Consider the following 17571-nt stretch of genomic DNA (forward strand, 5'->3'; position numbering starts at 1 on the left):
AAGGATATATGATACAGGCGCACCTCGTTGTCAACTGAGATGGAGGGATATTGAAGAGAAGGCGAGCTGAGAGAAGAGAAGAAGAGAAGGTCGTTTGCTGTGGTGAGCAGCGCCAGATTATTGACTAACTGTTGACAGCATTTGGAGAGGAGGATTTTCTTCTCGCTCTCCCACCGAGAGAACTGCCTACTGAAAAGGCTAGATCTGAAAGAATGCTTTGGAAAGGAGCCATCAGCAGATATTGTGATTACTAACTCTCAGCAGTCTACCAAGGACTTTGTACACTAATCAGCTCTAACAAAGACAGAAGAAGCATCCTTCCAAATCGAATCCAAAAAATATCCCCCTTTGACCTCAGTCATACGTTAAGATGTCCATGTCGCATTTGCATTGGCTTTGCCAGCCAGAGGGAAAACAGACCTAACTCTACCTGAGCAAACGTAGCCGGGGCATTCAATCTCCTTTTCGCAATTGAGAGAAGCAGACAGGGAACCGGCGGCGTTCACCCACAATCCTTCAGACATGAGCGCCTCAGTGATGACAAGTGGCCTTTTCCCCATGTCCTTTCCCGTGTCCTCTGCGCTGATGCGGTACGCGGAGGCTGCCCAGGAGCCATGCCCTACCACGGACCAGGCCCCCATCCACAGGGACGAGAAGGTGAAAGAGAAGAAGAAAGAGGGAGAGAGTGTTGTGTGTAAGAGCCAGCAGCAGGCCTCCCTATCCTGCCTGGTGGAGGAGTTCTTCTGTATTGGCAGCACAATTGTGTCCTCCTCCATGTGGAGGCTGGGAGACATGGGTAAGGATGGATGGATGGATGGCATTTGGACTAGGTTAAAGATTGACCATTACAATAACTAGTGTTCTGGAGTACATTTGTTGAAACGGAATGGGAACTTGGTCGTGTGTGTGTGTGTGTGTGTGTGTGTCTGGATTGTGGATGTGTTGTAGGAACAGTACATTTGTTATGTAGTTCTGGTGAGACATGGTACTAGGTACTGTTCTACCGGATGACTGGAGTGTGCCTGTGGGACTGTGTGTCCAATGACCTATTGGTCTGCTGCTTTTTACATCAGTGACACAGACATACAGAAACATCTGTCTATAGGTGTGTATGTGTGTTTGCTGTATGTGTGTGCACGCTTGTGTGTGTGGGTGTGTGACATATGGACTCCAGACAATCCCCTAAAGCTTAGCCTAGTGCTCTGACCGAGTGAGTGAAGGACAGCGTGACTCCGCCCCGTTGGCTCTCCTGGCCCACTTCTTCTACCCAGACTGTACTCCCACTGATGCGCTGGACGACCAGGTCATGCCATCACTGTGGTTGCACCCGGCACTTCTGCCGCTGCTTGTTTAGCAGCATTAAGGTTGACACCAACTTACCTCATCCTCAGCTGCCTCCTGGCAGATTATGTGTCCATCACCTGTCGTCTGGCTTCTATTTTAACCATGTTAACCAGTTGTAAAGCCCTCACACGATGGGTAGAAGTCGGAAGAGTGTAGTTATGAATCAAGGTCATAGGGTAATGTGTTTTACTAAAATCATGTTGAGAGTCAACACCAAAAGTTAGGAGATGGACTACGTTGGGAATTTTGTCTGGGTAATTGTTTTATTGTTGTTGACGGTCAGGGTAATTACTTTGATTCGTTTTCAAGCAAGCATTTGTTTTTGGTCTGATTCTTGTCATTAATTGCGTTTGTTGAATTCCAGTAGCTTGTTCTCAAACAAACAAGCAAACCACTTTAGTGTGTTTCAATCAGACCTTTTGGGGCGAAGTGATTTCTCTCATTCAGAGATGTAATTGTTTCCCTTATTAGCTGACACGTTGTTACACACAAGTGATTCTGACGTTCTCTCGTAATTACAATCAATTACAGGAAAAGTAAAATAAGTGTGAATTTAGGTTGACCTTGTAGACATGCCGAGGATAATACCATTATAATTGATGTATTTCTTTTCAGTAGCTCCCAAATGTAATTTGGTTGTTGGTCATATCTCCCATGACTGGCATCTGTATACAGCAGGCTAGTCAAGCACAGTAATGACATACAATACTGTATTTTTTATGACTATTTTATCCTGCTGGACTGTCTTATTGTCTACATGTTCTTTTACATCTCCCCATTCTGTGTAACCCTGAGCATGTTTCCATGGCAACGGCTCTGGACCCAATAATAAAGAGTTAGTTTGAAGTGGCCAGTCTCTGGGCAAACATTGAGATTTCCCTCCAGCTGTTAGTAGAAGTCTTTGCTACAGTACTACTGCAGCATGTCTTTGCCATGCTGTGTCTGCTTGTTATCACTAAAAACGAGTGTCTCACGTCATGCCAAACCTTTATTCATGATACAATTCTCAGTCCTTTCCCGCGGGACCATTTTTTTTTTAGGGGGTGCACATTTTTTCTCTACCCACCTGAATCATTGAGCCCTTGATCAGTGGAATCAGGTTTTGTTGGTGCTGCTGGGCTAAAACAAAAACGTAGACCCGCTTGTGTGATCCCAAGGGGAATTGATCGAGAAACACTGCACTACACACACACACGGCTGGAACACTTAAAAAAAAAATGTCCTTCTCTAATTTCTTCTTAGAACACATACCAGCTCTTCTGTGCAGTGTAGTTATATTACGAAGAGTTTCCTACAGATTCCTTGAAGTTGAGTCTTCTTTACAATGTGTATCTGCCCCAGTTTGACCAGTTGGTCCCTAATTGCTCCATTAGCAGCAATTCAAACAGCTGCAACTTCCGAGAGCAGCAGTTTATCTCTGAGAGACGGAAAGTCCAACATGCACTAGACTGGTGCCTAATTGATTGTCCTTTGATTAGTCGGGCTTCCATGGGCTGTGAATAGCCTTGAAGCTTCCAACGTATTGACAAAATACGTTGGAAAATATGTCGTATTTATTATGTGTTGAATACAATTGAGTTGCATTCCCATGGAGACATTCCATGTCCAAGTTAACAAACAGGAAGTGACCCCAACCCTGTAGAATGATGTGGTGTTCTGTACACTTCACAGTAGACTGTAGATGACCCAACAACCCATAAGTGCACATTCCATCTCCCCCAGTTTAGACTGCAGATATCCATCATTTCATATCGTAACTCTTTGACGCAATCCTCTCTCCCATCTACCTTCCTTTGTCTCCCCTTGCTTCCCTCTCCTTTTCACCTCTTCACTTTTTGTCTGCTGTACGCACCGTGCAATCAGCACTCGGCCCACTTTAAACAGAGTTTCGTTAGACTAGATTTGATTTGATTTTGCCCCTTGTCGCTGTAGTGAAATCCATTAGTCTACCCCACCCCCAACACACACACACACGCACACACACACACACACACACACACACACACACACACACACACACACACACACACACACACACACACACACACACACACACAGTTGAGTAGATTCCTGGAGGAGCTCTCTGTCTGTATCATGGACTATGAAGAGTTAAGATGAAGGCTGGGTATAAGGGATAGAAGCAGTCAGTGATAGTGTTGCGTTTGTAGGGGGTTGTGATGGTTCTGTAGCAGATGTTGGTCTTCACCACCTACCTTATTATATCTGGGATGGCTCTTCACAGATTCAGAGCTGAAGAGGCAGGCGGACAGTTTAGTTGTTGGCACAGTTCAGGGACGGGGGAACACAAAATATATAATACAAATACTGAGCTACATTGTATGTCAAAACATTTAGGGGGAATATATTATTTTATACTAATACAATTGCTCATAGAAATCGACTCCAGCACCCTCCCGCTGCGAGGATAAGGACACTGAGCCTTTTTCTTAAATGATTCATGAGATTGGGTGGGATCTTAGACCATTCCTCCATACAGAACCCTTCCAGATCCTTGATATCCTTAGTATGCACTTATGGACTGCCCTCTTCCATTCAAACCACAGGTTTTCAATGTCTGGATACTGAGATGGCCATTGCGATATGTTGATTTTGTGGTCAATTAATAATTTCTTTGTAGATGTTGATATGTGTTTCTTAGAAAAAAAGGGTTCCAAAATGGTTATTCGGCTGTCCCCATAGGAGAACCCTTTTTGGTACTGTGGAAAGGGTTCTACTTGGAACTAAAAATGGTTCTTCAAAGGGTTTTCCTATGGGGACAGACGAAGAACCCTTTAAGTTCTAGATTACACAATTTTTTTCTAACAGTGTACATTTTTTGAGGAAAACAAGTATTACTTGTTAAACAAAATGTATTTCTCTGAATTGTATACAATAATATAATTTTCCATTTTTTGCATACAATATGTGTTTGAATTGATTTATTTGATACAGTCATTTTTGCTCATCTTTATAAAGGCTGTCAATATTTTCGGACCCTACTGTAAATATACTGTATAAATAAAGTACTGCGTCTCTATGCCACAATAATGTAAGGCTTCAACATATATGCCCAAGCCATAGAAATATAATTACTTGAATAGGCATTCCCATTCAAGTCAATGAGTGGGTGATGGGTGGTCTATTTATATTGCTTATTAAACAGCCTGAGAATAAAATGAACACAAATGAGCTGGACTGTGCAAAGCCCGGCGTATTTTACTGATGTTGTTGTTGGGCTGAGCATTGCGCCAGTATGTCCAGGCCTATTTGGAATGAGTACAGTTACAGTATGCATCAGCTCTATTGTCTCTGGTGGACAATATTCACAATGTTTATTCCATGCATAGCGACTCACTCAACACCCATTTCCAAGGGAATGAAATGAATAAACATTATTGATCCCTAGAGGGAGAGACTGGGTTTTTTACTGGCAGCAGACAGACTGGGACAATACAGACACACCAGCATGCGTCAGAACACCTATGGAGATTCTCCTTTTCTGTCCTCCTCCGTGACCTGGAAACCGATAAGTGGTAGAGTGATCGAGGAAAGTGTCAAGTCGTTATTAGGTGAATGGAAGAGTGTCCGTCCTTCTTCAATACCCACCTTTCATCGAGGATAGTCATGTGTATATGAGTTTTGATATGTGTCACTCCCCCTGTTGTTTTGTCAGAGGGGAAAAGCATGCACACATTTTAAGAACATTACGCAACACACAATGATATACCAGGATATTTGGCACTTACTGAAATAAAACAAACTTTTGAATGTAGATTTTCTGACAGAAAAAAGACAGTGTATTGCCTAGACAGGTTTCACGCATGTACAGTAGCTTGTTGTTGTTGGCAGTTACACTGTACACATTTAAGGCTCTAATAAAAAATGAAACTGAAAGTAAAATGAACTTCCACAATGTATTTAAAATCGTAGCCATATCCTCTTTACACCATTGAAATCACACTGATTCAAGCTCTTTAACAGTATAAAACATCCCTGTTATCATATACACATGTTGTCTTGAATTTCAATGCTAGCTAGCTTCGCTACTAAAAAAAAAAGCTAGCCAACAACACCCAGAATTTCGACATGCACACTATCCACCTAAATTGTTGTAAAATGTGAATTATTCATCCAATCATGAAAACATTTGGTGGGGTTATGCATGACACTTTATTGATCTAGTGGCTAAAGACAAAGAATAGTGTTTAAAAGAGTTAAATGAATTTGGACATTCAGTTGTATATTTCCGTTATTTTTAAGTTAAAATTGTACATTATTTTGTGTGTAGGGTGGACCTAGGAAAGTTGTGAAGGCATATATTTAATCTTACATTTATGCTCTTTCAAATGATATAAGAACCATAAGTGTGTTATGTACATTTCTTGATTTAATAGCTGTTAAAAAGGGTGAGTATTACACTAAGATGAAATGTCCAACTGGCTGGGTTATAGCAGGTTATTAAGGGTAATATAAAACAGCACAATTAATGTCATAATATAAACACATTGTTCAATTTATCGTTATTGTGATAATTAAGTAATTTTTTTGTGATGTGGATTTTTGTGCCAGATAGAAATGCTTCTCAATGTTGTCATATGATATCTTAAAACACTTTACTGTAGGGTTGGGTGGTATCCAGATTTTCACACCGTCATACCGTTTGTGTACCATAATACCGTATACGGTATTACCAGAAATGCACACAAGGAGTGCTATTTCAAAAATGATAAATAAATGCACAAAACAATTTAGGCAACAGGGATGTTGATCCAGGTGGGATTGAATGTCTCTGCTCTAACCAAGAAGCTTGATCTTGACATCTTGCCACTTAGCTAGGAAGTTATCAAACCAAATGCATAGCTGGAGCCATGACCAGGATATCATTTATTTGACATCTTTGATTTCTTATAGTTATACTTAACTTGTACTTATAAGAAAGGGCATGGCACGCAGCATCTTTGAGCGGAGGTGCCCCAACCCAAAAATGACAAATACATACGCCGGTATACTGTACAAACGGTATATCGCCCAAGTCTACTTTACAGTCCAATCTATTGACCCCAATTGCTCTCGTTCAGCCTATTGCTGGCATGTAAGGCTAACATTATTGTGCCACATACTGTAGCCTATATTATTAGCATCATTGTAGCAGTAGCAGTAGCTGTAGCAGTAGCTGTAGCAGTAGCTGTAGCAGTAGCTGTAGCTGTAGCTGTAACAGTAGCTGTAACAGTAGCTGTAGCAGTAGCTGTAGCAGTAGCTGTAGCAGTAGCTGTAACAGTAGCTGTAGCTGTAGCAGTAGCAGTAGCAGTAGCTGTAGCAGTAGCTGTAGCAGTAGCTGTAGCAGTAGCTGGTAGAATTGCAATTTAAGTAAGTAGTGGTCTGGATTGGATTGACATTCTGCATTATCCCCTGGAGCAGGTATTCCCAAACTGTGGCAATGCCATCGAGGGTACGGCAAATAAAAATATGATTAACATTTAAAAAAATATATATATATATATAACTATAGAATATTTTTTTATATATTTTTTTCCTTCACATTTTCAAACAGTCCATTTATATTTTTCAGGTTTTTTTCTCGCTTGAGTAACCTTGTTTCACTGCCCCCCAAAAAATTTAACTATCTAGTGTTCAGCGAAATAACAACACAATGTCAAATACAGGTAGCCTAGTCAAATAATTAACATCCAATCACATTAACCATTACTCTCTCACAGGAATTCCACTAACAGTCCATAAGTAGCTAAACGTAGCTGCTGCTCATGTTGGTATCTGTACTGATGGCGCAAACGCCATGACAGGGAGACATAGTGTAGTGGTAATGCTTGCTCCCAATGCCACTTGGGTACACTGCAGCATCCACCGACAGGCTCTTGCTGCCAACCGAATGCCTGACAGCTTGAAAGACGTTTTGGACACTACAGTGAAAATGGTTAACTTTGTTAAAGCAAAGCCCCTGAACACTTGTGTATTTTCTGCACTATGCAATAATATGGGACAGCGACCATGTAACGCTTTTACAACATACAGAAGTGCGCTGGTTATTAAGGGGAAAAGTATTGACAAAATGTTTTTAATTGAGAGACAAGCTTAAGTTTTCTTTACTGACCAGGATTTTCACTTGTCTGACCGCTTGCATGATGACGAGTTTCTCACTGGCCTATCTGGGTGATGTATTTTCTCGCCTGAATGTTCTGAATCTAGGACTCTCTGTGCGGGACAAATTTGAGGCTATGATTAAGTAGTTGGAGCTCTTCTCTGTCTGGATTAACAAGGACAACACACAGGTCTTTCCATCATTGTATGTTTTTTTGTGTGCAAATGAACTCAAGCTTACGGACAATGTCAAATGTGAAGCACCTGAGTAAGTTTGGTGCACAATTACACATGTACTTTCCCGAAATGGATGACACAAGCAACTGGATTTGTTATCCCTTTCATGCCCTGCCTCCAGCCTCATCGAAATTGCAACAAGCGGATCTGTGAAAATTGAATTTAATCAGAAACCACTGTCAGATTTCTGAATAGGGCTGCGCTCAGAGTATCCTGCCTTGGCAAATCGAGCTGTTAAGACACTGAAGCCCTTTGCAACCACGTACCTATGTGAGTGTGGATTCTCGGCCCTCACTAGCATGAAAACTAAATACAGGCACAGACTGTGTGGAAAAGGATGTAAGACTGAGAGCAAAAATGATTGATTATTATTATATTATTATTTGTGCCCTGGTCCTATAAGAGCTCTTTGTCACTTCCCACGAGCCGGGTTGTGACAAAAACTCACACTCATTCTTATGTTTAATAAATGTATCATGGCTTACAATGATTGCAAAAAACAACATTTGAGAGTGTGCTGAACCTGGTGCTAGAGGGGTACGCAGCTGGAGGTTGAATGTTTGAAGGGGTACAGGACTAGGGGGTACAGCTGGAGGTTGAATGTTTGAAGGGGTACAGGACTAGGGGGTACAGCTGGAGGTTGAATGTTTGAAGGGGTACGGGACTAGGGGGTACAGCTGGAGGTTGAATGTTTGAAGGGGTACAGGACTAGGGGGTACAGCTGGAGGTTGAATGTTTGAAGGGGTACGGGACTAGGGGGTACAGCGGGAGGTTGAATGTTTGAAGGGGTACGGGACTAGGGGGTACAGCTGGAGGTTGAATGTTTGAAGGGGTACGGGACTTGGGGGTACAGCTGGAGGTTGAATGTTTGAAGGGGTACAGGACTAGGGGGTACAGCTGGAGGTTGAATGTTTGAAGGGGTACGGGACTAGGGGGTACAGCGGGAGGTTGAATGTTTGAAGGGGTATGGAGCTGGAGGTTGAATGTTTGAAGGGGTAGGGGACTATAAAACGTTTGGGAACCACTGGCCTGGAGGAAATTGACACAGGCCGTTTGGGGTTCGGGACTGCATGGAATTAACCAGGGCCTCTGGGCCAATTCTCACTATTGACCAATGAAAGCCCAGGGAAGCCAAAACAATGGCAATCTATCTATCACTGGGATGTCTGTACTACTTTAGCCTAACATAGCAGCCGTAAAATAAATGCCTGAGCGGAGTTCCCACCGGAACTTAGGTCAAAGATGGCTGTATTCCTGAATGCATCCGGTTGTTGGTAACTCCGCTAAGGGTGGTACTACTTATGCACCACACATAATGTTTAAGGAGATGTTTATGATAATAATCATAATGGTATTATATATTAGTCAAACATGATTCATTCATAGGATGTTATTGACACCTGACAGTTGAGAATCTGGCATTGGAGACTTCAGCCTTAGCCCAGGGTTGTGTAGGGCTAAACAGTGGCACTGGACAAGCTAAATAGGGATGCCATTACCTGGGCTATCTGTGGAAGAGCTGTCAAACTGAAACCAAAATAATGACCTGAATGACCGAAATTATGCCCTAAATGTGGTAGCGATATTTTGGTGCCGCTCTGTTTTACCCATTTTCCTCTTGAGGTATGTTTGGTGCTGTGCGAGAAGTGGTCTCGTCTCAGCACCAGTGTTTAATAATCTCTTCTGTACAAACCAAATGGATTCGGGTAGCTAACAATAGCTAACCATTTTTCTTCTTCCACACTAACACGGTGTAAAATAGGTGTCTGGTTCAGGGGATAAAAAAAAAAAAAAAGAAAGGAAATTGCTGGGCTCTGCCTTCTCCCTCTTTATCTTCCCTTCCCTCCCTCTCTCTGCCTCCCACTCTCTCTCTCTCTCACTACCCCTCTCTCTTGCCCCCTCCCTCTCTCCATGTCCCCTTCTCTCCCTCTCCCTTCCTCTCTCCCTTCCTTTCCTCCTCTCCCTCTCCCCCCTTTCTCCCCCATTTCGCCCTCTCTCTACCCCCCCTCTTTGTCTCTCTCTCCACCCGTCTCTCCCCCTTATTCCCCCCTCTCTCCCCATTATCCCCCTCTCACTCTCTACCCCCTCTCCTCTCACTCTCACTCTCTCCCCCTATCACTCTCTACCCCCTCTCTTCTCTCTCACTCTCTCCCCCTCTCACTCTCTACCCCTCTCCTCTCACTCTCTCTCTCTCCCTCTAAGTAAAACACTGCATTGGATATTAAAGCCGTATCCAATGCAGTATGTGGGAGCGCGACCTTGTGTGAGTAAATGGTAAATAAATGTTTATCTGCCTTGAGCTCCAGACTGAAATGAATGAATGAATTGGTGCTTGACAACAACACCTACTCTCACTCCAATGCAATACACACAGCCTCCCTCATTATCCCAGACATAATCACTTGAATACAAACACTCTCTCACTCTTACACTCACACTAACTTCATGCTTTCTGTGTTTCCCTCTCCAGTGGAGAAATGCATGAGCTCCATGCAGACAGGGACCCAGATGGTGAAGCTGCGCGGCGGATCCAAGGGACTGGTGCGCTACTTCTACCTGGACCAACACAAGTCCTGCATCCGCTGGCGGCCTTCTCGCAAGAACGAGAAGGCCAAGAGTGAGTAGTTTTACTATTTTACTTCATGACTGAATGATTAGCTGACCTGCTTAGACCTGGAATTAACAGGAGTTAAGTCTTTGTAGCCACACAGTCTGTTTAATAGTCGAATTACAAAGCCAAGAGTGAGTCTCTTTAACTTTACGACTGAGTGACTGGCCCTCATCCAGTGTCTCACGTTTTGATTCCCTACTTCTGTATTAACCTGGATGTAACAGGAATTAAGTCCCAGATCCAATCAAATCAAGACTGGCCCTCATCCAGTGTCTCACATTTTGATTCCCTACTTCTGTATTAACCTGGATGTAACAGGAGTTAAGGCCCAGATCCAATCAGATCAAGCGTTAAGCCGGAGGTGTAACTGTGTTAGAGCTGTCAAATCGGTGAGTGGCTGCTTGTGTGGTCATTATCACGAAGCCACACCCATCCCACTCGCTTTAGGCTATATAAACATAATGACACTCGCGTTCAAAATCAATAAAAACATCATACGGATTTATATTGGCCTAATGTAACAGGGCTGCATGGGATTATTACTAATGCGACTTGGCACATCCAATGGAAATGTCGTTGATAGGTATAATGCCGGAAGCTCCAATGCAGCTACAACTCTGACACACCTCCGACATCGGCTAAATAAAAATGATGAAACTGATGTGCGGTTGTCGGTTATCGCGGGTTAAGGCAGAACTGATTGAATCTAGACTAGTATCTATAGCTCCACGATTAGATTCATAGTACATATTAGTACATATAACATGTTTGCGTGAATGTCCCTTTAGTCTGTCTTACATCAACAATCAGCACTTCCATCTCTCCCACTAAGCTTATTACCGTAGTCCCAAACAGGAATCATTGAGGATTCACCTCAAAATTGTTTGTGTAGAAACAAAATGGCCCCGTCTCACAGGAGGCACCAGGCTCAGTTTCCTGCCGCTCGCTTCGTAGCCTCCAGCCCAGCTCCACCACCGCCATGGGAGTTAATAAGCTTCTTAAGTAGCCTCAATTATTCATCGGCTTTAATCTGCCAGACCAGCGTTGCTTGATTCAACACATTGAGCCAGGAAAGGCAGAACGCAGGGACCTCCAGAGAAACGAATGGAGCAGGAAAGGAAATTAGAATAAGAACCCCGGAATCTTCAATTTTGTCACATGGGATCGGATTGGGAGATACCCTAATGAACACAGTCTCAGGCTATGCGACGGAAAGCAAAATCAGCATTTCTTATTGGACAAGTCTATTGTGATGCACACGACCCTGCCTTGCCGGGGCAGTTTTGGTGGTGGGGAGTCGAGACAGCTGGGTGAGAAAGGTAGAGGTTGTTGTTGTTTTCATGCAGCAACAACAATCATGTCAACAATAAACTAAAAGACAGCAGGCCACATGACAGCACACTGACCCTACAGCAGCATATATATATATATTTTTTTGAAAGATGGTTCTTGAGAGGCCCACGATCACATTCCCGGCCCCAGATAACTGTACACCTCTGCATTATTTATGAACAGGCCTTATTCAGGGATCCCTTCGTGCTTTTTTTCCCCTCTCCACCCGGGAGCACACAAGCACCATGCGCTGTTGTTATTCAGCGTGCCGGCTTCACCTTTGACATGTCATCTTCTGTGTGTTGACAATCTCCAGTCAAATTGGTTTCAGGTTTCCATTCAACTGGGAGGCTTCTGTGTGACCTGAGATGCATACTGTACCTGTGTGCATGCATGTGTATAGAATTTTTCTGTATTTATTTTTCTATTTGAAAATATGGAGTACTGTAGGTTTTTTAGATTGTATAGATCACTCCTCTCCTATAATGATGCTCTGTGTTTTTTAACAGAAATGCATCCACAAACATAATTGTATTAGTATATTAATAGATTCATCAATTACCATTATCTAAGTGAGTTTCATCGAGAAACTTTCTTAGACAATTCCTTTGATACAGCAGTAGCAATACAAGGATATAACATCTACAGAAAAGACAGAAGTGCTTATGATGGAAGTGTTACGATATACAGTACCAGTCAATAGTTTGGCCACACTTACTCATTCAAGGGTTTTCCTTTATTTTTTACTATTTTCTACATTGTAGAATAATAGTGAAGACGTCAAAACTATGATATAACACACATGGAATCATGTAGTAACCAAAAAGGTGTTAAACAAATCAATAAATATTTTATATTTTAGGCTCCACCCTTCACCTGGAATGCTTTTCCAACAGACTTGAAGGAGTTCCCACATATGCTGAGCACTTGTTGGCTGCTTTTCCAACTGTGGTCCAACTCATTCCAAACCATCTCAATTGGGTTGAGATTGGGGGATTGATCCAGCATTCCATCACTCTCCTTCTTCGTCAAATAGCCCTTACACAGCCTGGAGGTGTGTTGGGTCATTGTCCGGTTGAAAAACAAATTATAGCCCCAATAAGCGCAAACCAGATGGGATGGTGTATCTCTGCAGAATGCTGTGGTAGCCATGCTGTTAAGTGCGCCTTGAATTCTAAATAAATCACAGACAGTGCCAACAGCAAAGCACCCCTACACCATCACACCTCCTCCTTCATGCTTCACATTGGGAAACACACATGCGGAGAGCATCCATTCACCTACTCAGCATCTCAAAAGGACACAGCGTTTGGAACCAAAAATCTCAAATTTGGACACATCAGACCAAAAGACAGATTTCCACCGGTCTAATGTCCATTGCCCGTGTTTCTTGGCCCAGTCAAGTCTCTTTTTCTTGTTAGTGTCCTTTAGTAGTGGTTTCTTTGCAGCAATTTGACCATGACGGCCAGATTCACACATGTTGAGATGTGTCTCTTACTTGAACTCTGTGAAGTGAAGCATTTATTTGGGCTGCAATTTCTGAGGCTGGTAACTAATGAACGTATCCTCTGCAGAAGAGGTAACTCTGTGTCTTTCTTTCCTGTGGCGGTCCTCATGAGAGCCAGTTTCATCATAGCGCTTGATTATTTTTGCAATTGCACCTGAAAAAACTTTTGAAGTTCTTGAAATGTTCCAGATTGACTGACCTTCATGTCTTCAAGTAATGATGTACTGTCATTTCTCATTGCTTATTTTAGCTGTTCTTTCCATGATATGAACTTGGTATTTTACCAAAAATGGCTATCCTCTGTATACCACCCCTACCTTGTCACAACACAACTGATTGGCTCAAACACATTAAGAAAGAAAGAAATTCCACAAATTAACTTTTAACATGGCACATGGATGGAAATGCATTCCAGGTGACTACCTCATGAAGCTGGTTGAGAGAATGCCAACAGGAAGTATTTGTTAAGAAATTAACTGTGAGAAGTGTTAAAGCCCTTTTGGATTGATGATGAATGAAAAAAATTTATGGTTCAAAGAAATTATGCAAAAGAGGTGACAAACAAGTCAGGCTGCTCAGCTGATTGGTTGGCATACTGTAAATTGAGAAATGTTTTGACTAAACTTAAGAAAAATAAGAAACTATATTATCAAACCAAGATAAATGACATAAAACACAGTGGGAAAATAGTTTTGAGTACCTTAAATTATTTAATGGGCAGAAAACCCAATTCATCTCCATCGTTCATTGAAGATGATGGGTCATTTATAACAAAACCTTTCGATATTGCCAATTTATTTCAATGACTATTTCACTAGTAGTGGAAAAACTAGGAAGTGAAATGACAACATTGAACAGGGAGTGAATCATCATATTTTTGTATAAAGCATAATGAAAGAGAAGGACTGCTGTTTTGAATTTGGTCAAGTTAGTGTGGGAGAGGTTGAAAAACTTTTAATCAATAAATGATAAGAATGATAAGCCACCAGGTACAGACAACCTTGATGTCTCTATTTGGTTAGTTCGGGGTGTGATTTGGGTGGGCATTCTAGTTTTTCTATTTCTTTGTTGGCATGGTATAGTTCCCAATCAGAGGCAGCTGTCTATCGTTGTCTCTGATAGGGGATCATACTTAGACAGCCTTTTCCCCACCTTTAGTTTGTGGGATCTTGTTTTTATGTAGTGCCTGTGAGCACTCCTGTCGTTAAGTCTCATTTGCTGTTTGCTGTTTATTGTTTTTGTTGGTGAGTTTCATTTATATAAACATGCCCCCCCCCCCCCCCCCCCAAAGGAGTGTGGGTGTCCACAGGCATGGAAGGAAGCCAAAGTAATTTCACACCCTAAAAATCCTAAAACACCCTTTGCTGGCTCTAACAGCCGCCCAATCCGTTTTGCTGCCTGCTCTTAGTAAACTGATGGAGAGAATTGACCAAATACAATACTATTTTTCTGAGAACAAATTAACTACGGACTTTCAACATGCATATAGAGAAGGGCACTCAACTTGTACTGCACTGCCTCAGATGACAGATGATTTCTTAAAATAAATTGATAAAAGATGATAGTTGGGGCTGTATTAGATTTCAGTGCAGCCCTTGATGTTATTGATCATACATTGTTATTGAAGAAGCTCACTCCCTTCCATCTCCAAGTACTCAAGCAAAATGACCTTTAAAAAGGGATTAAACATCATCTCATGGAACAGCAGGGACTGTGACGGGACACACACACACATATTTTTTTATTATTATTATATATAGATTTGTTGTATTGTTTTGTTTTGTATATAGTTCTTTTTAAATTTGTGGGATTGCCCTTGTTATGTTTTGTGTTTTTTTTGTGGACTTATAAACATATAAACCATCAAAGCGTATTGGCTGGACCTCCTCCAAGCATTAATCAAAGGCACAAAGGCTTTTGAACTAACTGTATGGGAATGAATTGTTTTGCTCAGGTTGGATGGCCTCTAGGTTATCAAGTTGTTATTTTCATGGGAATTATGCATGTTCAACAGCTCCACGACCCAAGGGGCTGGTATATAAAATAATGACATAGAAAGAGCTCAACCTCAAAACCAGCCAGAATATATTTTATTAGCTCCCAAATTAGGTGATCATCCCAACAGGTTACTGAGTCAATCTTCCCGAAAACAGGCCAACATGATAGCATACACTTCTCACCTTTTCTGTCTCAAAACATTGAGTGGGCTTGAGGTAAACTCAAAATGGCCACCACATACAGTTGAATTCGGAAGTTTACATACGCTTAGGTTAGAGTCATTAAAACTCGTTTTTCAACCACTCCACAAATGTCTTGGAGTGGCCATCATAAGCCCTGACCTCAATCCTATAGAAAATTTGTGGGCAGAACTGAAAAAGCATGTGCGGGCAAAAACGTTTGACCCAAGTTAAACAATTTAAAGGCAATACTACCAAATACTAATTGAGTGTATGTGAACTTCTGACCCACTGGGAATGTGATGAAAGAAATAAAAGCTGAAATAAATAATTCTCTCTTCTATTATTCTGACATTTCACATTCTTAAAATAAAGCGGTGATCCTAACTGACCTAAGACAGGGTATTTTTACTAGGATTAAATGTCAGGAATTGTGAAAAACTTCCGACTTCAACTGTAGATACCATTATAAAATCCGTTTGGGAAAAAATGTTCTAAATGTTATTGAACATCTCAAGGCAATTTCTTCCTGTAAAATATAATTATCATGCCATTAGTGTTTCATCTTAATAACGTAGCTCTCCGGGCACAGCATGCTAATTCTGTGCCCGGTAGAGTTTTTTTGTGTGTGTTTTTTCTGTATCATATTGCCTAGGCTTCTTAATTCAGACTTCGGAGTTAAGTTTCCATCCCTCCCTGTACCTCAACAATTTAGCCGCCGCTGCCGTTTCAGCCTCGTTATACGTCAGACGGGGGGGGAAATAAATCCCATCCCGCCCAATGGAATAAACTCAATATGAATATGAGGGTTATAAATGGATTTGCTTCATCGAGTGACTTTTCCTGATTCTTTATTAAGTTTTAATGGTCTACATTGGAAGTGCCTCAGGTTTCCCTTGAATAGTTCCTCTTTTAACATGTGGATTTTTCACGCTACTGAGCTGGGCTAAATGAAATGGACCTGGTTATGCATTTTTTAGGTGCTGAAAAGGACAATTTTTGAAAGGGAAATAACTAAGCAAAAAAACAGTATGGTTCGGGTTGGCATGATGGTGTGAAAAGGGTCATTCATGTAAGGTCCCAAATTCACAGTCAACAGTCAGCTTTTCAGAGTGATGGTGAACTAACCTTTATTTCCTATCTCTCTCCCTCCCTCTCGCCCTCGCTCTATCCAGTCTCCATCGACTCCATCCGAGAGGTGTGCGAGGGTAAGCAGTCTGAGATCTTCCAGCGCTACTCTGAGGGCAGCTTCGACCCCAACTGCTGTTTCAGCCTGTATTATGGCGAGCGCTTGGAGTCCCTGGATCTAGTGTCCAGCACAGGCGAGGAGGCGCGTACCTGGATCACCGGCCTCAAGTACCTGGTGGCGGGCATCAGCGACGAGGACAGCCTGGCCAAGAGGCAACGCACCCGTGATCAATATCCTTACCGGGGCAATGGGCATGTTAGGCTGTCTCTGGGAATGGGTTTAGTAACTGGACAGCCGGGTCTCATTCATTAGTGCACACTAGCAAAATGTTTTGCATTAGCATTTGTAATTGGACAGGTTTAGCTAGTTTTCTTCCGTTGCCTAATAAATAGGACCCACAGGTCAATGACATTTCTATTCAGTCAGTGCAGGTCAGGAGAAGAATTGAAATACCATTTTTGGTGAGGACTTTTCAATACTTGGTTAAGATGATTCTGAGTGTGGATAAGTAATAACGCAGACTGACACACACACTCACACACACGCAGACTGACACGCACACTGACGTTCCTTCTCTCTCCCCACACGCAGACTGACACGCACACTGACGTTCCTTCTCTCTCCCCACACGCAGACTGACACACACACTGAAGTTCCTTCTCTCTCCCCACATGCAGACTGACACGCACACTGAAGTTCCTTCTCTCTCCCCACACACATACTGACACACACACAGTCTTCCGTGCTGGCATGTCAGCAAGGCTGATGTGCTGATAAAAGAAGGGCAGGTGAAGGCTGCCGGAGGCACCTATCACATCGTCTTGATCAGAGACGCACACAGACGGTTTGCGCTAAAATTAGACTCGGCTGCGGAGAGTGAGAGCTGTGTGAGAGATCAAAAGGTTTTGCTTGTTTCAGAACGGTTTGGGGTCTGAACCGCAATTCAGCTTAGGGCTACCTTCTCTAAATATTCTGAACCACCCTAGCTGTCAACTATTTGTTGCAGATTATACTTTATTAATTGATTGATCAATCAATAAATCAATCAATCGATGTGAACACCTGTGGATAGTTAATA

The 17571-nt window shown here is 42.2% G+C and overlaps 1 protein-coding gene across 1 annotated transcript in view; it reads left to right on the forward strand.

The window, feature by feature from the left end:
* Nucleotides 1-327: 327 nt before the first annotated feature.
* LOC139368328 (1-phosphatidylinositol 4,5-bisphosphate phosphodiesterase eta-2-like) overlaps nucleotides 328-17571 on the forward strand; it is an 86625-nt gene continuing 69381 nt past the window's right edge. Inside the window, exons 1-3 of the mRNA XM_071107086.1 lie at nucleotides 328-796; nucleotides 10148-10294; nucleotides 16480-16723. Of these exons, the coding sequence (XP_070963187.1) occupies nucleotides 523-796; nucleotides 10148-10294; nucleotides 16480-16723 (665 nt within the window). The 5' untranslated portion in view covers nucleotides 328-522. The remainder of the gene's footprint in view (nucleotides 797-10147; nucleotides 10295-16479; nucleotides 16724-17571) is intronic.

Source organism: Oncorhynchus clarkii, chromosome 16 (assembly GCF_045791955.1).
Source record: "Oncorhynchus clarkii lewisi isolate Uvic-CL-2024 chromosome 16, UVic_Ocla_1.0, whole genome shotgun sequence".
In the NCBI taxonomy this organism is placed as follows: domain Eukaryota; kingdom Metazoa; phylum Chordata; class Actinopteri; order Salmoniformes; family Salmonidae; genus Oncorhynchus; species Oncorhynchus clarkii.